The 22124-nt window shown below is 42.4% G+C and overlaps 2 protein-coding genes and 1 pseudogene across 3 annotated transcripts in view; 2 read left to right on the forward strand and 1 right to left on the reverse strand.

Moving 5' to 3' along the window:
- The first annotated feature begins 43 nt into the window (after positions 1-43).
- Positions 44-5355, forward strand: LOC306828237 (inosine-uridine preferring nucleoside hydrolase-like). Its single transcript, XM_079350557.1, has 6 exons — positions 44-142; positions 3515-3703; positions 4291-4473; positions 4542-4653; positions 4716-4852; positions 4932-5355. The coding sequence occupies exons 2-6, from the start codon at positions 3521-3523 to the stop codon at positions 5295-5297; spliced, it is 981 nt and encodes a 326-aa protein (XP_079206683.1). The 5' UTR covers positions 44-142; positions 3515-3520; the 3' UTR covers positions 5298-5355.
- Positions 5356-6309: 954 nt separating this feature from the next.
- LOC306828241 (inosine-uridine preferring nucleoside hydrolase-like) lies at positions 6310-12155 on the forward strand (annotated as a pseudogene). Its single transcript, XR_013781751.1, has 6 exons — positions 6310-6404; positions 10323-10494; positions 11098-11280; positions 11349-11460; positions 11523-11659; positions 11734-12155. The product of XR_013781751.1 is annotated as an inosine-uridine preferring nucleoside hydrolase-like (transcript).
- A 344-nt stretch (positions 12156-12499) lies between these two features.
- tmem131 (transmembrane protein 131) overlaps positions 12500-22124 on the reverse strand; it is a 38118-nt gene continuing 28493 nt past the window's right edge. Inside the window, exons 29-41 of the mRNA XM_079350522.1 lie at positions 20424-20609; positions 20173-20328; positions 17870-18291; positions 17593-17777; positions 16684-16814; positions 16482-16600; positions 16245-16397; positions 15982-16132; positions 15429-15544; positions 15271-15352; positions 14478-14581; positions 14242-14393; positions 12500-13442 (exon numbers count right to left, since the gene is read on the reverse strand). Of these exons, the coding sequence (XP_079206648.1) occupies positions 13176-13442; positions 14242-14393; positions 14478-14581; positions 15271-15352; positions 15429-15544; positions 15982-16132; positions 16245-16397; positions 16482-16600; positions 16684-16814; positions 17593-17777; positions 17870-18291; positions 20173-20328; positions 20424-20609 (2224 nt within the window). The 3' untranslated portion in view covers positions 12500-13175. The remainder of the gene's footprint in view (positions 13443-14241; positions 14394-14477; positions 14582-15270; positions 15353-15428; positions 15545-15981; positions 16133-16244; positions 16398-16481; positions 16601-16683; positions 16815-17592; positions 17778-17869; positions 18292-20172; positions 20329-20423; positions 20610-22124) is intronic.

A 22124-nucleotide genomic window follows, 5' to 3' on the forward strand; every position in this document is an offset into this window, starting at 1 on the left:
TTTTTTCTTTTTTTTTCAGATTTGTTTTAACTTCGCCTTATCAAACCATATCATCTTCTTGGAGCTCGCGGCCCACGCTGGTAAAACCATCGGATGATCCTCCAACTGTCACCCTTCAAAGTCTACTTTCACAGACGGAAAGGTAAGTGTGCTCACTCATATTCACATAATACCAAACAATATGATTACACGACAGTCTTACAACGGCGTGGAAAGAGCGCGCACTGTTGCCATGGTAACTGTTTAACCGAAATATGTGAGATAAAACCTCAGCGCAAGTTCAGTTGAGGTAAAAAACAAGGTGACAGAGAAACTTACTTTATGATTATTAATATATGTATTTTTGTATTTTAACTGTGGAACAAATGAAGCTGTACGTTCAGTAAATAAGAAAGTAAAGTTTATTTATAGCAGCAGGTCTTTTGATAAATGGCTGTCGCTTGTAACCTCTATTACCTCACTGTGATACAGTTTTCATTTAAAAAATCCACTGAATATAAAGTGGATTCACCTATCACACAGTATTGCTATTTAACAAAATCATGCAAATGAAAAAGAAAGAATCCAGTTTTGTGATTGGTTGGCTAACACACACTTTGACGTTGATGACGCTGTGTTACGTCGCATATGACCAGAATGGGCGGGGCTTTAAATGAGGTAAAATTCAAATTAGTTCTTTGATGCTTTGATCTTCTTTGATGCTTTGATCCGTCACAAAACAATTCTTAACCTTTCAGTAACTCACATTTATCACTGAGTAAAAATCACAACTCATGCAGACAGTCAATTGATAGACGCATATCAGTATCTGATATATATTTAAGTATCAGCTTCAGCAGAGTTTCGAGATTCAGACCAGCAGTGAAAATCAAACACACAAAGGTGCAAACATGTCCTCAACGAGCCACATCGACACCTTTGTTTTCTGGAATTCAAAGTTATCAGAGGCTCCGGCCCTGATCGAGCAGTACGAGTGTCATGCACTCGACCGTGAAGTGGACCAGACTGCAGATCCTGAGCAGTCAGTGAAGCCCGAGACTATGACAGACCTTCATGATGAAAACATGACCGTGAATAGTCCAGAGGTCAGCACAATCGATTTTCCAAAGAGAGAGTTGTATACAATTCTTGAGGAGCCAGAAGAAGAGGAACGAGCCATGGCATTTGAAGCAAGAGAACTGCAGGCAGCCTCTGCAGCAGAGGAGATCGAACCGCTTCAGCCAGTTAAACCAGGGCTGACAGCTAGTGAAAGTCAGCTCCAAAGCAGGAACCTGGCAGCTAACTACCTAGAGCTCGACGAAAGTGAGTATCCTCAGCTCCAAAGAGAGATGCCGAAGAAAGTTCCCATGAAAAAAACAATCCTGGATTTGCCACCTGTAAAAAAGCCCCAAAAAACAGGTGCATTGGCTGCTGAAGAGGAACAAGGACCTGTGGCCACAAGTGAACGACAGGTAGATGCTGCAGTGAAACAGCCCCGGGTATCTGCGGAGTCGGGAGGTAAAAAAGGCAGGAACAAGCTGAGGGACGTCATCCAGATTGGCAGTTGCTGGCAAACAAGAGGCACTGCCCGCTATGACAACACTCAGTCTGCAACAGACTGGAAAATGGTGCAGACTGACAAGCTTGTAAATGCTGTGAAACAAGATGTAACCAACAGTACATCTAAGAAAGCACAGGAAGATCTAAGACCTGAAGTGCAACAGGTAACTTTGACACCCGAAGAACCAAAGGTGGCTGTTAAATCTGTGCAAGCACTAACTGATGTGTCACCTGAGGAACCACAGGTAACTGTTGTACCAGAGCAACCACAGGTTGCTGGTATAAAAATCCTAAGGAGGCCGAAACACCCCATCACCCTGATAGGCATTCCACCCAAGAAACATGTGAGTGAACAAGTACAGCTTCCAGCACTGTTATCAGATCCAACTACAAGACAGGAAGCTCCCAAGACCAAGGCCATGAATGCTGCAGATACTTTCTTTCAGCAGAAAGGAGTAAAGATGGTTGAAGTTATTGAGCAAGACTTCTTGAGTGGCAAAGGCGAGTCAACCATCAAGTTGGAAAAAGAAAATGCAGCTTTGATCGCAGAGACAATTCATCTAAAACAAAGGCTCCGAGCTCAGACAGATGAGGCTGCAGAGGCTCGCTTAAAAGATGAGCAACGGATCTCTCTCCTGAAGCTGGAGCTACTGCACAGTGGGGCCACCGAAAACTCGGCTCTTCTCAAAGCCAGGAAGCTCCAGGAAGCCTTTGAAAAGGAAAAGGGTCTCAATAAGGATCTGGAAACTTCCTTGGCCCAACGGAAGGAAGAAATCTCCAGACTTGTGGCTGCACAGGCCCAGGCTAAAGAAGACCGAAAGAGGGAAGAACTGCAGATGCACGAAGAAAGGAACAGCATCCTGCTAAAGCTAAAGGATCAACAACAGGCCCTCAAGCATGAAACCTCCTTAGACAAACTGGAGGCGAGAATAGACGATCTCACAAAGAAGATGAGGGAGCTTCAAGAGAAACCCAAGAAACCCTCTCTGTGGAAAAGATTCCTCAACTTCTTCAAATAAACTGGATGGAAGTCCCCTCATTCCCCCCCCCCCCCCCCCCCCCCCCCCCCAAAAAAAAAAAAAAAATTACAAATAAAAAAACAAAAATAATAACATTTTGATTCAGCTAATTAATGACAGTGATTCACAAAATCTGACGTGAAAAATACATAAATTTAAAACACTATGACAAAACTGTGGTTATGCAATTATTTTTTTATTAGGAGCTCAAAGAGCCCTCACAGACGATGGGTTTATTTGAATGCTATATTTTTTTTATTATTTTCATTACTGGATATCATGTTGGTCTCAAGCAAACAAGACTGTCTTAAAACTTTTGAGGGACACTTTATGAACAAGTCCTTAAAAACCTGGACAGGAAACCACAATATTATCATCATTGTGATATACTTGATATATATATATATATATATATATATATATATATATATACACATGTTTACATCTCAGGGAAGCTCTAACATAATGTTTTAATATCTGTGTATTGATCTATGCCTTTCTTCTCACTTATGAAATGTGTGTGTTTGTGTGCACACATGACGAGTTGATTTGTATTTTACTCTTGCCGTCCCCTGCCCATGGACAACAGATGGAAATGAGCGAGTTAGCTGAATCTGGTCCGAAGCATCTCTTCTCTTCTGAGACGAATGTTTCTTTGTGTACAGTGTCTCTGATTGAGAGCGGCAGTAGCTCAGTCCGTAGGGACTTGGATTGGGAACCAGAGGGCTGCCAGTCCAAGTCCCGATGTGATTCAGACCTGTGTGTTAGAAGCATGTCTCTACAATAATAATAGAGTACCAGAATTTAATTGATAAAGTATACACAATTTAAATTTTTATTTTTATTTTTTTTTTCTTCATGTCATTGGCTCATTCATTTAAATGCAAAAGAGGGAAATTATTCTGGTTACTGAATGAAAAGTCAAATAACGTATTGACCTGTTGTAACATCTACAGACGGCCATGGAGAAGAAGCAGGTGATCATTGACACGGACTGTGGCATCGACGATGCTCAGGCCATAATGATGGCTCTGGCAGCTCCCAACATCCAGATTGTGGGAATCACCTGTGTGTTTGGGAACGCAGCAGTTGAAAATGTGTGTCAGAATGTCCTGAGGGTGCTGTCCATCTGTGAGCGTCAAGGGGTACGTTTCTCATGTTTCATATATGAATGACCGGCTGATAGAAAGTTTAATCTGGTTCAGACTGGTTTATATTTAGAAAACATATTTTTCCCTTTGCATGATCAGCCAATCTAATTTAATTCTGTCCTTTGTTTTATCAAAGAAAGACAACATTGGATCAACATGATTTTAAGAGATGACCAAATCTTTGTTTTTGACCTGAAACAAACTGGATGTTTTATCCTGATTAAGAAAAACAAAAACGTGGCTTATCCGAGCTGATTTGATCATCTTTCTGTTTCTTAAACAACCCATTCTAAAGACTTGATCCAAACAAGTAGCTTTAATCAGATCACCTGGACAAGAGAGGGAGGTGGAGACAAGTCGGCCTTCTTTATACAATCAATGTACATTTACAGATATAAAAGACATAAATGTGCTGAAAACTGTGGAAGCTTTTTAATACATCAAATGTGAGCATCAATTAAAAGAAACAACTTGTTGAAATGGTGACAAAAAGACGATGTGTTTTGTATGGAGCCAAACTACTTTTACTTTCATATCCGTGAACAAGTCTCACTGCACTAAAGGTGAACTTCTGTCTGCAGATTCCCGTGTTTAAAGGTTCTGGTGGTCCTCTGGTTGGAGCCTGTATCCCAGTCAGTGACCACTTTGGCACCGATGGTCTTGGAGACGTGATTAAAGACAGAGACCCGCAGTGGGAGGAGAAAATCCAGAGAGAGCATGCAGTGAATGCAATGATCAGGCTGGTGACTGAAAACCAGAAGCAGGTGAGAAACCTCTCTGTGTTGTCTGTAAGCTGAAGCTGCTTTCGATTACAAAGTGCCGGCCTCCACAGGTGTCCTTGGTGGCCCTCGGCCCGCTCACTCACCTGGCGTTGGCCGTCAGACTGGATCCAAGTTTTCCCCAAAAGCTCAAAGATTTGTACATAATGGGAGGCAACATGGAAGGTAAAAAGCATCAGTTGTTGTTCCATGCAGTCGGCTCGTATAACTTTATTTTGTGTTTTTAGGAAAAGGAAATGTGACACTGTGTGCAGAGTTTAACTTTGCAATGGATCCAGAGTCGGCTTATATTGTTCTTGAAGAGTTTCTCTGTCCGACACATGTTGCATCATGGGAATACGCTTGCAGAAACCCACAAACCTGGGTAAGCTCCATGTGTGTTTTAAACCCTGCATGTTTGTTCCTTTTTTTAACTTGTTTAATTGACGTCTGATGCTGTGCAGGAGTTCTTTGAAGAGTTGATCAACCAGGACGCCCCTGCTGCAGCCTTTATGAAGAAGATCACATCTAAATGCTCGGCGTACTCTAAAGAGGCCATGCTGAATAAGAGGGACGTGTACTTTGGACCTGGCTTTGTGTCTTACGACGCATACGCGATGGCGGCGTGTATTGACAGCAGTTTGGTCACCGAGAGAATCGAGTGTCCGGTCCGTGTGGAGCTGCAGGGTTCAATCTGTCGTGGTATGATGGTACTGGATCGCACAAATCAGCTGAAAAAAAGCCACAGTGTGTTTGTTTTGACTAAATGTGACGCTGCAAAGTTTAGTCAGTTACTCATGAATTCTCTCAGACAACCATGTAAGAAGTAATGTTTAAAACCACACGTGTCATCTGGGACTAAATAAAGTTTGAATCTTCTGAACGACAGTGAGGACTTTTGATGAAATCCTTTTCTGATAAAATAGAGATGCATCTCACGATCGCTCTCATGTGCATTTACCATCCTTTGAAAAGTGAAATAACGGGCATGCACTGTGATCTCCCCACCTGTCAGGATCAATGCAGCTGCAATGCCATCGATGAAGTGTGCCAAAAATAAAAATGTGAAATGCATTCGGGTGAACCATAGAAACATACACGATTTTTACATACATTTTAACAGGATTTGTCATTCCTTCCTGAGCAAAGATTATTTTCTAAAATGCAATTGGTAAGTTCATTTGTATAGTCTTTTGATAAGACACAAGCAACACAAGTGTCTACAGGTATAAAGGTTTGGACTTTTATCAATCAGTAACTGTGTTAACCGCAGACTTCAATCATTAACACATTCACCCGACTCACCTAAATAGTAACACGTCCATACCTACTTGTGTCTGCTGCCCCCGAGTGGCCAACAGTGGAATTGCAGGTAAAACAAAAACCCAATATTCTGCTGAAGTCCTTTATTTAAATTTGCTGACAAATAGAGGCTAATTGTGAATGCTAATAAGATACTTTATTGATCCTGAGGGAAATTCAAGGCATCCAGTAGCAGTATACAAACAGGCAGGACACAAGACATTAGTTACAATACACACCTGCTGTCCCCCCTCCCCTCTGTATACAATAATCCCCCAAACAAGATTTAGCAGCCCCTATGTGACTAAGAGTAAACATAATTACAGGTTCAACCTGTGCAGTTAGCATTAGCATTAACATTAGCATTAGACTTAAACTTATATAGCACAGGGGTGGACAAAAATAATTAAATCTGGAGAAGAAATTCAAGATCCTCGTAAAAAAAATTGTCAAGATCAAACACCGGATAAATGTTTCCTCTTAATATCCTTTTTTTTTTTTTTTTTTTTCAGATTTGTTTTAACTTCGCCTTATCAAATCATATCATCTTCTTGGAGCTCGCGGCCCACGCTGGTAAAACCATCGGATAATCCTCCAACTGTCACCCTTCAAAGTCTACTTTCACAGACGGAAAGGTAAGTGTGCTCACTAGTATTCACATAATACCAAACAATATAATTACACGACAGTCTTACAACGGCGTGGAAAGAGCGCGCACTGTTGCCATGGTAACTGTTTAACCAAAATATGTCAGATAAAACCTCAGCGCAAGTTCAGTTGAGCTACCATGAAGTAAAAAACAAGGTGACAGAGAAACTTACTTTATGATTATTAAAATATGTATTTTTGTATTTTAACTGTGGAACAAATGAAGCTGTACGTTCAGTAAATAAGAAAGTAAAGTTTATTTATAGCAGCAGGTCTTTTGATAAATGGCTGGCGCTTGTAACCTCTATTACCTAACTGTGATACAGTTTTCATTTAAAAAATCCACTGAATATAAAGTGGATTCACCTATCACACAGTATTGCTATTTAACAAAATCATGCAAATGAAAAAGAAAGAATCCAGTTTTGTGATTGGTTGGCTAACACACACTTTGACGTTGATGACGCTGTGTTACGTCGCATATGCCCAGAATGGGCGGGGCTTTTAATGAGGTAAAATTTGAATTAGTCCTTTGATGCTTTGATCTTCTTTGATGCTTTGATCCGTCACAAAACAATTCTTAACCTTTCAGTAACTCACATTTATCACTGGGTAAAAATCACAACTCATGCAGACAGTCAATTGATAGACGCATATCAGTATCTGATATATATTTAAGTATCAGCTTCAGCAGAGTTTCGAGATTCAGACCAGCAGTGAAAATCAAATACACAAAGGTGCAAACATGTCCTCAACGAGCCACATCGACACCTTTGTTTTCTGGAATTCAAAGTTATCAGAGGCTCCGGCCCTGATCGAGCAGTACGAGTGTCATGCACTCGACTGTGAAGTGGACCAGACTGCAGAACCTGAGCAGTCAGTGAAGCCCGAGACTATGACAGACCTTCATGATGAAAACATGACCGTGAATAGTCCAGAGGTCAGCACAATCGATTTTCCAAAGAGAGAGTTGTATACAATTCTTGAGGAGCCAGAAGAAGAGGAACGAGCCATGGCATTTGAAGCAAGAGAACTGCAGGCAGCCTCTGCAGCAGAGGACATCGAACCGCTTCAGCCAGTTAAACCAGGGCTGACAGCTAGTGAAAGTCAGCTCCAAAGCAGAAACCTGGCAGCTAACTACCTAGAGCTCGATGAAAGTGAGTATCCTCAGCTCCAAAGAGACATGCCGAAGAAAGTTCCCATGAAAAAAACAATCCTGGATTTGCCACCTGTAAAAAAGCCCCAAAAAACAGGTGCATTGGCTGCTAAAGAGGAACAAGGACCTGTGGCCACAAGTGAACGACAGGTAGATGCTGCAGTGAAACAGCCCCGGGTATCTGCGGAGTCGGGAGGTAAAAAAGGCAGGAACAAGCTGAGGGACGTCATCCAGATTGGCAGTTGCTGGCAAACAAGAGGCACTGCCCGCTATGACAACACTCAGTCTGCAACAGACTGGAAAATGGTGCACACTGACAAGCTTGTAAATGCTGTGAAACAAGATGTAACCAACAGTACATCTAAGAAAGCACAGGAAGATCTAAGACCTGAAGTGCAACAGGTAACTTTGACACCCGAAGAACCAAAGGTGGCTGTTAAATCTGTGCAAGCACAAACTGATGTGTCACCTGAGGAACCGCAGGTTGATGCCACCCAAGAGGAAACACTGGTAGCTGTGGCACAGCCAATTGTGGCATCAGTACCAAAAGAACTTCAGGAAGCTGCTGCCCCTGAAGAACCAGAGTCTGTGAAACCATTGGCAGAGGAGATCAAACCTCTTCAGCGAGTTAACCCCTGGCTGAAAGCTACTGGAACCAACATCCAAAACCAAAACAAAGAGCTCGATGAAAGTGAGTATCCCCAGCTCCAGAGAGAGCTTCCAAAGACGCCTCATGGGAACAGTCTGATCCAGGCTCGAGGACCTGCATCCCAGCAGCCAAAGACTTTGTCACCTGAGGTACCACAGGTAACTGTTGTACCAGAGCAACCACAAGTTGCTGGTATAAAAATCCTAAGGAGGCCAAAACACCCCATCACCCTGATAGGCATTCCACCCAAGAAACATGTGAGTGAACAAGTACAGCTTCCAGCACTGTTATCAGATCCAACTACAAGACAGGAAGCTCCCAAGACCAAGGCCATGAATGCTGCAGATACTTTCTTTCAGCAGAAAGGAGTAAAGATGGTTGAAGTTATTGAGCAAGACTTCTTGAGTGGCAAAGGCGAGTCAACCATCAAGTTGGAAAAAGAAAATGCAGCTTTGATCGCAGAGACAATTCATCTAAAACAAAGGCTCCGAGCTCAGACAGATGAGGCTGCAGAGGCTCGCTTAAAAGATGAGCATCGGATCTCTCTCCTGAAGCTGGAGCTACTGCACAGTGGGGCCACCGAAAACTCGGCTCTTCTCAAAGCCAGGAAGCTCCAGGAAGCCATTGAAAAGGAAAAGGGTCTCAATAAGGATCTGGAAACTTCCTTGGCCCAACGGAAGGAAGAAATCTCCAGAATTGTGGCTGCACAGGCCCAGGCTAAAGAAGACCGAAAGAGGGAAGAACTGCAGATGCATGAAGAAAGGAACGCCATCCTGCTAAAGCTAAAGGATCAACAACAGGCCCTCAAGCATGAAACCTCCTTAGACAAACTGGAGGCGAGAATAGACGATCTCACAAAGAAGATGAGGGAGCTTCAAGAGAAACCCAAGAAACCCTCTCTGTGGAAAAGATTCCTCAACTTCTTCAAATAAACTGGATGGAATTCCCCTCATCCCCCCCCCCCCCCCCCCCCCCCCCCCAAAAAAAAATACAAATACAAATAAAAAACAAAAATAATAACATTTTGATTCAGCTAATTAATGACAGTGATTCACAAAATCTGACGTGAAAAATAGATAAATTTAAAACACTATGACAAAACTGTGGTTATGCAATTTTTTTTAATTAGCTCACAGAGCCCTCACAGACGATGGGTTTATTTGAATGCTATATTTTTTTTATTATTTTCATTACTGGATATCATGTTGGTCTCAAGCAAACAAGACTGTCTTAAAACTTTTGAGGGACACTTCATGAACAAGTCCTTAAAAATCTGGACAGGAAACCACAATATTATCATCATTGTGATATACTTGATATATATATATGTGTGTGTGTGTGTGTGTGTGTGTGTGTGTATATATATGTGTATATATATATATACACACACACATATACATATATATATATATATATATATATATATATATATATATACACATATGTTTACATCTCAGGGAAACTCACATAATGTTTTAATATCTGTGTATTGATCTATGCCTTTCTTCTCACTTATGAAATGTGTGTGTTTGTGTGCACACATGACGAGTTGATTTGTATTTTACTCTTGCCGTCCCCTGCCCATGGACAACAGATGGAAATGAGCGAGTTAGCTGAATCTGGTCCGAAGCATCTCTTCTCTTCTGAGACGAATGTTTCTTTGTGTACAGTGTCTCTGATTGAGAGCGGCAGTAGCTCAGTCCGTAGGGACTTGGATTGGGAACCAGAGGGTTGGCAGTCCAAGTCCCGATGTGATTCAGACCTGTGTGTGAGAAGCATGTCTCTACAATAATAACAGAGTACCAGAATTTAATTCATAACGTATACACTATTTAAAAAAACTGAAAATAAACTCAACTTTAATTGAATGGTTTTATTTATTGTTTTTCATAAATTATTGTTTTTCATAAATCATGGAACAATAAATCCATCTGCTTTATTATTTTTTCGTTTGATGTCATGCTGCTAAAACTTTTCAGGAAGGTATTTATTATATGTATTTATTCTTTACTCTCATTCATTTAAATGCAAAAGAGGGAAATTATTCTGGTTACTAAATGAAAAGTCAAATAACGTATTAACCTGTTGTAACATCTACAGACGGCCATGGAGAAGAAGCAGGTGATCATTGACACGGACTGTGGCATCGACGATGCTCAGGCCAGCTCCCAACATCCAGATTTTGGGAATCACCTGTGTGTTTGGGAACGCAGCAGTTGAAAATGTGTGTCAGAATGTCCTGAGGGTGCTGTCCATCTGTGAGCGTCAAGGGGTACGTTTCTCATGTTTCATATATGAATGACCGGCTGATAGAAAGTTTAATCTGGTTCAGACTGGTTTATATTTAGAAAACATATTTTTCCCTTTGCATGATCAGCCAATCTAATTGAATTCTTTCCTCTTTTTTTTTTTTATCAAAGAAAGACAACATTGGATCAACATGATTTTAAGACATGACCAAATCTTTGTTTTTCACCTGATCATGCCTGAAACAAACTGAATGTTTTATCCTGATTAAGAAAAACAAAAACGTGGCTTATCCGAGCTGATTTGATCATCTTTCTGTTTCTTAAACAACCCATTCTAAAGACTTGATCCAAACAAGTAGCTTTAATCAGATCGCCTGGACAAGAGAGGGAGGTGGAGACAAGTCGGCCTTCTTTATACAATCAATGTACATTTACAGATATAAAAGAGATAAATGTGCTGAAAACTGTGGAAGCTTTTTAATACATCAAATGTGAGCAAAAATTAAAAGAAACAACTTGTTGAAATGGTTACAAAAAGACGACATATTTTGTATGGAGCCAAACTACTTTTACTTTCATATCCGTGAACAAGTCTCACTGCACTAAAGGTGAACTTCTGTCTGCAGATTCCCGTGTTTAAAGGTTCTGGTGGTCCTCTGGTTGGAGCCTGTATCCCAGTCAGTGACCACTTTGGCACCGATGGTCTTGGAGACGTGATTAAAGACAAAGACCCGCAGTGGGAGGAGAAAATCCAGAGAGAGCATGCAGTGAATGCAATGATCAGGCTGGTGACTGAAAACCAGAAGCAGGTGAGAAACCTCTCTGTGTTGTCTGTAAGCTGAAGCTGCTTTCGATTACAAAGTGCCGGCCTCCACAGGTGTCCTTGGTGGCCCTCGGCCCGCTCACTCACCTGGCGTTGGCCGTCAGACTGGATCCAAGTTTTCCCCAAAAGCTCAAAGATTTGTACATAATGGGAGGCAACATGGAAGGTAAAAAGCATCAGTTGTTGTTCCATGCAGTCGGCTCGTATAACTTGATTTTGTGTTTTTAGGAAAAGGAAATGTGACACTGTGTGCAGAGTTCAACTTTGCAATGGATCCAGAGTCGGCTTATATTGTTCTTGAAGAGTTTCTCTGTCTGACACATGTTGCATCATGGGAATACGCTTGCAGAAACCCACAAACCTGGGTAAGCTCCATGTATGTTTTAAACCCTGCATGTTTGTTCCTTTTTTAAACTTGTTGACTTCTGATGCTGTGCAGGAGTTCTTTGAAGAGTTGATCAACCAGGACGCCCCTGCTGCAGCCTTTATGAAGAAGATCACATCTAAATGCTCGGCGTACTCTAAAGAGGCCATGCTGAATAAGAGGGACGTGTACTTTGGACCTGGCTTTGTGTCTTACGACGCATACGCGATGGCGGCGTGTATTGACAGCAGTTTGGTCACCGAGAGAATCGAGTGTCCGGTCCGTGTGGAGCTGCAGGGTTCAATCTGTCGTGGTATGATGGTACTGGATCGCACAAATCAGCTGGAAAAAAGCCAGTGTGTTTGTTTTGACTAAATGTGACGCTGCAAAGTTTAGTCAGTTACTCATGAATTCTCTCAGACAACCATGTAAGAAGTAATGTTTAAAACCCCATGTGTCATCTGGGACTAAATAAAGTTTGAATCTTCTGAACGACAGTGAGGACTTTTGCTGAAATCCTTTTCTGATAAAATAGAGATGCATCTCACGATCGCTCTCATGTGCATTTGCCATCCTTTGAAAAGTGAAATAACTGGCATGCACTGTGATCTCCCCACCTGTCAGGATCAATGCAGCTGCAATGCCATCGATGAAGTGTGCCAAAAATAAAAATTTGAAATGCATTCAGGTGAACCATAGAAACATACACGATTTTTACATACATTTTAACAGGATTTGTCATTCCTTCCTGAGCAAAGATTATTTTCTAAAATGCAATTGGTAAGTTCATTTGCCCCCGAGTGGCCAACAGTGGAATTGCAGGTAAAACAAAAACCCAATATTCTGCTGAAGTCCTTTATTTAAATTTGCTGACAAATAGAGGCGATGTACAATACAAACCTCAAACTTAAGTGTTCTTTGATAACTTGACCAGATCATACTCACAGAAGGCTTTGACAGTTTTTGAACAGAGGCCGGTTCAAAATAGGGGAACATGAATATTCATTTCACGTCTTTTGGGCCGTTGGTGTCGTCTGAACAATCGTGACTCGTATCGTAAGATCCCTGCTGCAAAATAAAAGCCTAGTGCAATAATTCAAGTGCAGATGTTTCATTTAAGACCCACTTTTATAACAAACCAATAAAACGGATGGTGAAGACACATGGCTTAAATTAAGATTCAACATTAATACTGAACTTTAGAGCCGCCATGTGTCATCCTCGGAGAAGGAACGCAGCCTTCCTATAACAGCTAAATGTTTGCACTGGCATTAGCATACCTGCTAACTTAGAGGGGCACCTGTTAAAACAAAACCAAATAAAACTTCCCGCCCCCATAAATAACAAGCTGCAGAGAACTAAACTGCAATGTTGGTAACCTGCAGCACCGGGCTACCTTCACACTTCAGGTAACGTAGCTTTCTGTTGGGCTTTCTTATAATAAAACAATTTGACTGAGCGTACAGAATACATCAAATACATGACGCCGTTCTGTTAAGTGCGGTGGCGTGCTGGCGTTAATTGGCATTGTCGGAGGAGCTTGGCCAGGGCTCGGAGCTGCGCCTGCTCAGGGTGGGACGCCACATGCTCCACGGGTTGTAGGTCCGACTCATCTCCGTGGTTGCTGGTGGAGACGGGGCGGGACTGCTGACCAGATCGGTCAGAGTCGTCGAGTTGGTTGTTGGAGGGAAAGGGTGTAAGGCCGAATCTGCACTCGTTGACCAAATGGAGCTGCCGAAGGGTGTTGTTGCAGACCAGGGATTTCGGCCGTTTCCCAGGAGTGACTAAAAAAAAAAAAAGAGAGAGAGAGAGAAAAGATCAACAATGTTGCCATTTACAGAAGTATGCAACGTATTAACCTGTTGTAACCTGTTGTGCGCTACAACCACAAACCAGTGTAGCTTTAGCAGGCGCCGTCAGGTCAGCGTTCATGAATCACAAAGTGAGTGTGGGTGTGGGTGTGAGGTCGAACTCATGGCCGTAAATAACAAGACTGCAACTTTATGAACTGACTGTTGTTCTGGAAATGTTTGAAAGATGAAAGCTCTTCAGATCTGATGACCTCTGCCTGTTCTGCTGAAACTTTAAATTTACTGACTTTATAGGTGGACAGATTATTGGCATGTAGTAGTTCCAGGTTGCTTCATACTTTATGGATTTAATATGCGACTAAAAGGCTTTGATTCTTATTATCCTTTTAGCTTTTTAAGCTTTTTTCGGCATGTCTTGTAACCACTCCCAGTATTATTTTTTTTTTATCTTTATCTAGCCAAATTCCCTTGAACTTTCTTTTTCTCTTCTATCACCAGTTTGTGAATGTCTAATTATTACGTTGCTGTAAATGCTGTGAATTATCACCTGAACAATCAAATCCACAAAAGAATTTAAAAAAAAAAAATGTGGACAGTGTAGAGTTGATAAAGTAATCATTCATGTTTGTCTCAAATGTGAGACCTCTTACACACAAACACTTCATCAGATATTTATGACCTGGAACCGTACAAATATAATCTAAGCACAATCCCTCTCTGTTTTAAATCGACTGTAACTCTGGCTGAACTGAAAAAAAGAAGAGGTTATTACTGCAGTGGGTGCGGTGGGCGAGCTGGAGCTGTTGGGCCAGGAGTGCAGAGCGTCGCTGCTCGGTATGTCCCAGATGGACGAGGGTACAGTGCTGAACTCAGGCCAGCTCTGCTGAGGCTCCGACGACTTTGGGAGATTCATTCCACTGAAAACTACAAACAAAAGACGCACGTGAGTATGACAACGGCTGGTCGACCGTTTCCATCTGTCTCTTTCTTTCTTTTCGTTTACGTTACCTCCTGTCAGGTTGAAGGAGTTGTTGGGTCCAAAGGCAGAGAACGAGTTGGCAGAGGGGAAGCTTGGACTGCTGACTGGATCGATGGGACTCCATAACCCAGAGCTAAGAGAGGGAGAAAAACACAAACAGAATATCAAAAAGGGGACGTCCAGCATGCTTACTGTTTTCATCATTAAATTGTTCAAGAAGATTAGGAGAGGACGTAATTATAGAGTCAAACAAGGCCAATCACAGTGGGGACTGTCTTCTTCTTAAATTGTTACAACTACATCAAAAAACTGACCTCATTGTTTATGTAAGATGCTTTATTTTTTAGTATAAACAGTGCTCCTTAAAGCCACCAGACTCCATCCACTAAAGCTTGCTGTTGCTCTACAGCTGCTTTGATTGTTCACTTAGATCAAAACACCTCCCAACACCAAAAACTAAAACCCAGAGAGTCAGCAAAACTCCTCGTTCTGTGAGGTGTTTTGGATCATAACATATGAAGAGTGGTGGCTACAACACGACCAGAGCAGCTTAAAAAAAAAAAAGGATCTTAATCTAGAAGAAAAAGCTCCGTCTGTCTGCTCTGGAGATTGTTCCACAGTATCAAGAAGTTTGACCAACTGTTCAGGCCTGTCAGTGTAAAAAACAAGCAGTGAGAGGAGACGAGCCACACGAGCACTTTAGCTGCCTGCTCAATCAATGGACATGAATAAAACACCATCAATCCTTTAAACCCCCTCTTTAAAGTGCTGAGCTCTATTTGAAGTTGGCGTTGGTTCATGTGTGGATGTTTCGTCGCTCACCTGTCGGAGCTGTCGCTTTCCACTGACGTCATGTGTGCCAGACTCTTTCCTTGGCTGTCGGTTTTACCTGGACCAGATCCACCTGAGCACACAACAAAGCTCTGTATTGTAAAAGCTCTCACAGTGGGAATAACAGACACACTGGGATCTCATCTTACCTGGACTTTTATCATAACCAGCAGCTACTGCAGCAAAGGTGGGGTTCCCATTTTTGCCAGGTAGAGGAGTGGCTGCAGGTAACTTATTACCCGGAGCCTTCTTTTGGCTTCCCTCACTGTAAGAGATTCAACAACATGAAAGGTTAGTTACAACGAGTCATGATGTTGTTGAAGGCTGCATTCACAGGAGAAAATTAAAATGTGCTTCATCTACGAGAGGATTATAGCAGGAGTTATGTTTTTCTGACACCTCAAAATCATCCCAACAAGAGATCTGATTTAGACCCCCTCATGAAGCAAACGTTACCCCCCCCCCTGTCGAGTTTAACAGCTTTATGGGTTTGAAACATGGAGAGATACTCGTGTCTTTAGGGAACATTGTTCGAAGTCTGTCGACTTGGTGCAGACAACTCGATCCCTGCAGCTCGATCCCCACTCTGATCCATCAGGATCCAACGTTCAAAGAAACTCGAGCTCCTCGTAAGTCTGATGAAATCATCTCATTGACTCAGAAACATTTCAGCACAGTTAAGAAGCCTAAGCGAGTGTTCACCTGTTGCTGTTGAGCACGCTGCTGTACGAGCCTCTGAAGGTCAAGCTGGGGGAGGTGGGCGGAGGGGAGCAGGTCCCAGCTGTGACCGATCTCTTCAAAAAGGGGTCTGCGTTTATCGTCTGCAGGGAGATCTGCTGGAGACTGTCAGCTTCTACATGTACAGGAGACATTCAGAGCTTTAGAAGGCGGATCACTTTTTTTTTTTTTTTTTTTAAATGTATTATTTCTGCTTTCGTGAAGTCGAGTTTTGGATTTCCACTTACGGACACAGTTTTTGGAAAGAGGCACGTCCCACTCTGGAAACGCAGACTCCTTCTCGCCCTCGGAGCTGCTGCTGTGTCCCAGCTCGGGCACCGAGCCGCTGGTGAACAGTTTGGTTAACAGAGAGGGCCGTCCTTCTTCCAGCTTCCCATCTACTGCGAGAACAGACTCACAGTGAGAAACACATCCGGCAGAGACACAGAGTACAACAGAGTTGGCTCACGACTCGAGACACTCACATCTCTGCTTCGGCGCGGGTCTGCTCTTCGGGACGCTGGCGAGCGGGTACAGAGCTTTGGATGTGAAACTCTTGCGTTGTTTGTTCTCCAGCGGTGTTACATACGGCAGCTCCAGACAACTGAGAGGAAAAGAAAACATGGAGTTCAAAGACAGCAACACAAACTGATGTTAAAGTCGTCAGGTGTGATCAAATGAACAGACCTGGATTTCTCTGCTTGGTTCTCTTTCTTTGTGGTTTCTGGTTTCTTGGTTTTGGGTTTGATGAGGAAATGTGAAGGTTCTTCTTTAGCTTTGCCTGTTGCTACGGTCCTTCCTTTCTTTTTCACTGGTTCCTGAAAGAAATGATGGATAGTCTCTATTAGCAGCATGCTCAGTACTGTGATTGTGAAAGTTGAAGTCTCTGAGAACTGATGAGTGCCTGGAAAAGTCTTTTTTTATGCTCATAGGGAAACTGTGACTGGAGAATTCTTCATTTACATGAAGCGATGAGATAACACAGATCACACAGTTTTTTTCTTGTGTCTGAACGTCAGTGTTGTCAGTGTTTACACATCAAGTCAAGTGTCCTGCACTTAAGCGTTTAATGATGTTTGTCAAATGCATACACTCTTGAAACATGTCCAGAACTGTTGAGTGGCCGGCTGCTTATGTGAACACAAACGCACCCCACAACTGTTTCTCGTACACATCATGTAAATGTACCGCGCAATAACACCGATCCTGAAAACATTTCCACTCGAGGGAGGGCGAGCCAAAGATTCAGGACTCTTTGCCCAAATGTTCTTAAAGGTTCAGATACGTTCAGATCACGGCGCTCGTCGGCTGCTGGTCCACTAACCAAGTACGCACTGCATTGACTGAAAGGCAGAAACTAGAGTCCCCTATATGAACTCTGCTGCCTTATCCACTCTGCCTTGTTATTTTAACTTCATGAAGATTTGAGGTCAACCTGCCTGAGACTGTTTGAATTGCATGTGTGAAAAGATTCGATTCACAGGTATGTTGTTTGTCATGGAAGAGGTCAGGTGCCAGATTCATACAGCGGACTGAAAAGGACAAACGACACAGGCGGAGAGCTCGAGCACGTCACGATTCTTTGATATGCTCTACCTCTTTGAGGTTTGTCTCCACGTCTGGGTTGGAGGTCTCTGTGGTGGTGGAGGAGCTGTCGTCGTTGTCGGCCACGTTGTCTTTAAGCTCGTCTCCTTGAGTCTTTGCTGAGGATTTTTTCTCCTTCTCCTCCTTCTTCCTCTGGGCTTTTGTTTTGCACCGCAGCTTCCCTTTGGATTCAAACACTGTAAAAGGACAAACACGCCGTTAAATACCTGTAAGTGATCATGCAGACCGCTGACCTGCTTCTGCACCAGGATGAATGAAATATTTGTACCTTTGTTTTGAATAAACTGAGCGCTCTGTTCGGGTAAATTCTCCCCGCTGAGTGGCTCCGGACGATCGAGGTCGTTGTCCATGGCTCCAACCAGGTTAGCGTATTCTGTGTCGTCAGGAGCGAGGCCTCTGTGGATTAAACTCGGGCTCTGGAGGTCTGCTTGCTTGCTCCGAGCTTTGCGGTTGGTCAGCTGGCAGGCAGCTGCAGGGCCTTCCTGTCCTGAGGCGGTACTTCCTTTGCTCAGCTGGGTGGAGGAAGCTTGCATAGATGTGCGGCTGAAGCCGATCCTGGACCTCTTGTCCTGGCTGTCTGATTCGGAGAAGGTGCGGCCGTTGCTCTGTCGGCCTCCACCTCGAGCTGCTCCGTTACTGGACGCAAAACCTCCTCTGGAGTTCTGGGTTGAGTCGGCATAATCGTTAAACCTAAACACAGAGTGATGAGTTAATTCATTATATTTTTACATCATGCATCTATAGTTTCATTCTAACTCACTTAAATATAAAAGCAATGATAAAAAAACATTTATTTTCTGTTTATTCCCTCATTAAAAAAAAAAAAAAAAAGTCTGATAATGTCTTATTCAGTTAAAAGTCAAAGGACCTAACTTTTGTAATCATTACTGAAAAAGAACAGTGACGGTGCTGACAGTTTTTAGGTTTGGCCTTTTTAAATCCTGATTATTTAAGATTAGATAAAAGGAAATGTAGTTCTAGTTATTTCATGAATATGTTGAATAAAAATGTCTTTTTGGTGCCATTTGCAAAATAAGGAGAAACTGAACAGAGTGGGTGAAAGCACTGATTCGACTGGCTGAATCCCAAATCAAAACACTCACTGAGTGGATCAGGTCCAACATGCAAAGTCTGCCAAGATGTCAAAGTGACAACAGCCAATTAGAGGTCACAGAGAGGTCACCAGACACAGTTAAATCTACAGTCAGTGGTTAGCCACAGCCAGTGGCTCTCTGTTAGAGCTGTTTAAATACAACTCATCAGTTAAAACCATCGAAGAACCGAAAGTTTAAGCTCTGAGTTAGAATCCAGAGCTGTGAAGGTGCTTCTCTTCTTACATGATAACTTCTTCTGAACAAATGAAGAGGTTAAACTTGTGGATAAAAGATCAACCTGCATAGAAGTTCCGCCTACTGACCAATCAGGTCTCTTGATCACTGAGCTCTGTGAGCAGACCGGGAGAAGACAGACACTTGTTGTTTCCCGTCTGATTTTAGATTTTAAATATTTCCTTCAGGGATATTACGGGTAAAATCCAACAGACTGACCACAGCACTGAAGCCCTCTATGTCCTGACATCGTCAGCTTTAGCTTACATACTCACACAGGCTGATTTGTCCCCCTGCAGACCTGGTTTTAGTCTGTTCAACCTTTAACATTGTCGTTTGTGCTCCGAGTTAAACTGTGAAATATGACAATCGGCTGACAGCAGACACGCTATGTGAAGCTAGCTCTGCCCCTTTTTAACACACTTCAAAGAAGCTCTGTTTATTCATCAGATCAACAACAAGCTCATTTATCATGATCTCATTTATCAGGGTCCAGATACCTGAAGAAACTCTGGCTGTGCTGAACTCACTTTGTAAAGGGTAATATGGCCTCCGACACATGTTCTCATGATGGGTTAAATATGTTTGTTGGGTTAAATATGTTTGTTGGGTTAAATACGTTTGTTGGGTTAAATATGTTTGTTGGGTTAAATATGTTTGTTGGGTTAAATATGTTTGTTGGGTTAAATACGTTTGTTGGGTTAAATATGTTTGATGGGTGTTTTGTTGTATTTGGGTTCTTTAGCACTATGTAAACCTGTGTTTGTAAAGATGAAACAAATAAAAGGGATCATGATTGTAGTAAAGACTCAACTGATGCAGAGTTTCACATGAATGTCACTTTATAAAGACTGTTCCTCATCAGAAACACAGAAGCATCAGTCACTTTAAAAACTGAAGGACTCTTAAAAAACAAACATTATTTCATTCACTAAGTTAGTGCCTTATATTTATTTACTTGTGGTAAATACAAGTCCATGCACATTTGTTGTTGCTGCTGTTTTATTCAAAGTGCATGTTATCCTTTATAATCTTGTATTTAAATCTTTCTCCTGTTAGTTTACACTGTAGCTCAGAGAGACGTTTCTGTATGTCCAGCACATGTTGAAAGATTTGTAGAAGAGTAACATTATCTTCTCTTCATTAGGTTAAGATTTCTTTTTGCGCATTGATGATGTCATAAAGTTTGATCAGCGTTTTATATCATGAATATTTAACTCCGCCTCTTCCTGATCACACTTACTTTGAATCGCTGTGAATTTGCACGATTTCCCTGAGATTAAACGGTCTGCCGGTCTCCATCGTGGAGTTGGATTCCACCGACACTCGTCTCTTAAACGGCTCCCAAATACTCTGAGCCTCCAGGTAGGCTGTGGCGATGACCAACAGAAACATGGAGCTGAAGAGACACAAAACCAAAACAAACACGCGTCAGTATGCTGGAGATTCACACGACGGGGAAGTCGGCGGGTTTCACCTGCTTTTGGCGCTCACCTCATAATGAGAGACACGATGATGTAGAGCTCCAGCTCCCAGCTCGGCCTGGGCAGGGTCTCTGCACATGAAGCTAACATGTGGTAGGGCAACGAGGCGTTCAGGACAAACACGAACTCGGAGCCTCCGCATGTCACCAATTTCAGCTCCCGGATCACTCGAGACGAAGTGAAGTCGGGTGTAAACCTGGAGGGCGGAGGAAAGATATGTTCAAAGTTTAAATCATATTCTCACTCACAGAAACAATCCTCTTTTTTATGTGCATCTTAAAATCAACCTTCAGTCTGTCCATGTTGTGTGACCAGGTGTGGAATAAAACAATCTAACTCTTAAAATACAAACCAACGAAACGGAAGGACAGAGGAAGAACACCTCAAAGAAACAGTCGATGCTCCTTGTGAGTAAATAAAGATATTTTTAACAAACAGGACTCGCAGGTGAGCTAATCAAAATCTGAACACTAATCAGTGTCGAAGGGTGTGTCACGTTGACCCGCTCCACAGGTGTTTATCTTATTAAGGTGATTAGCTCTCCGCTCGGGTTAAAGGTGAGCTCTGCTGGGAGGAAACTTTATCGCAGCACAGATTATAACACGTGACAGTTTGAGTGTGAAGTACGACGACAGTATGAGGAGAAAAAGGATTGCGGTGAAATCGCTGTGGAGATGATGTCTGGAAGTTTCTTCAAGGATCAGATGAATAATCCAGAATTTAAAAAAGGATCTGATCTGAAAGGTGGAGATCCAAAATAAAGAAGATCTTGGTGTGAAGGCTGCACAATAAATCACAATGGCAGCGTCACGATATAATCTTTCGTTAAAGTCTTGACGTTTAAAAGAATATTACTGACTCCATGCGTGAACGTTGTCTGATGGAGGCCAAGGTAACAACATGTTGATGAAGCTCCAGATAACAGTGACTGAAGCCCGTGTTGAAGAGGGACATGTTGCTAACACACGTTTGAGTAAGTGTTCTCTCTCTCTCTCTAAGATGCAGGGCAATGTGTTTGGATTTGTTGGTATTCACACACCTGTTTCCTCTTTAATTAATTTGACTAAGTGCATGTTTAACACCACCCACATGCTCTACCTAATACTTACATTTAGCACACAGCATTTATCTGCTCTGACTGTATTTTTTATAAGCCAGTTTATGTTGCAGAGAGGAAATTTCGTTCAGGCCGACTCAGTCCAGAAAAAAAAAAAAAAAAGTAATGTGAAGTCAGTCTGCACCATGCAGAGTAAACACGGTGGCCATTTAAATGAACAGACAGCACAGAGCCTTCCAGCACGTTCTTTCTATAAATACAAATAAAATCCTGAAGATCATTTCTGAACTTTTATCGGGCTCCACTTTGAATACTCTACTTTGAATTTTGAGGGAAGAGGAGAAACACGGACTCGTTTTTAGGGCTGAACTTGAACTTTAGGTGATGGATGAAAAAAAATCAAAAATCAAAACGAGACCTGAGGGGAACAGAGAGACAGAGAGCCAATTCATCGTGTCACTGAGGGCTTACTCAGCCTGAGAGGCTGAAGAGTATAAATAGAGCCTGTGGTTGATGGGGAACACACACGCGCACGCACGCACGCACGCACGCACGCACACATGCACGCACGCACGCCGTATTACAGAACATTTAAGAACTTGCAGAGTTCATCTTTACTGTTCGGTAGCGATGACAAAAGGCTGGGCTCCTGGG

The sequence above is a fragment of the Symphodus melops genome (assembly GCF_947650265.1).
Source record: "Symphodus melops genome assembly, chromosome: 8".
Classification (NCBI taxonomy): Eukaryota; Metazoa; Chordata; class Actinopteri; order Labriformes; family Labridae; genus Symphodus; species Symphodus melops.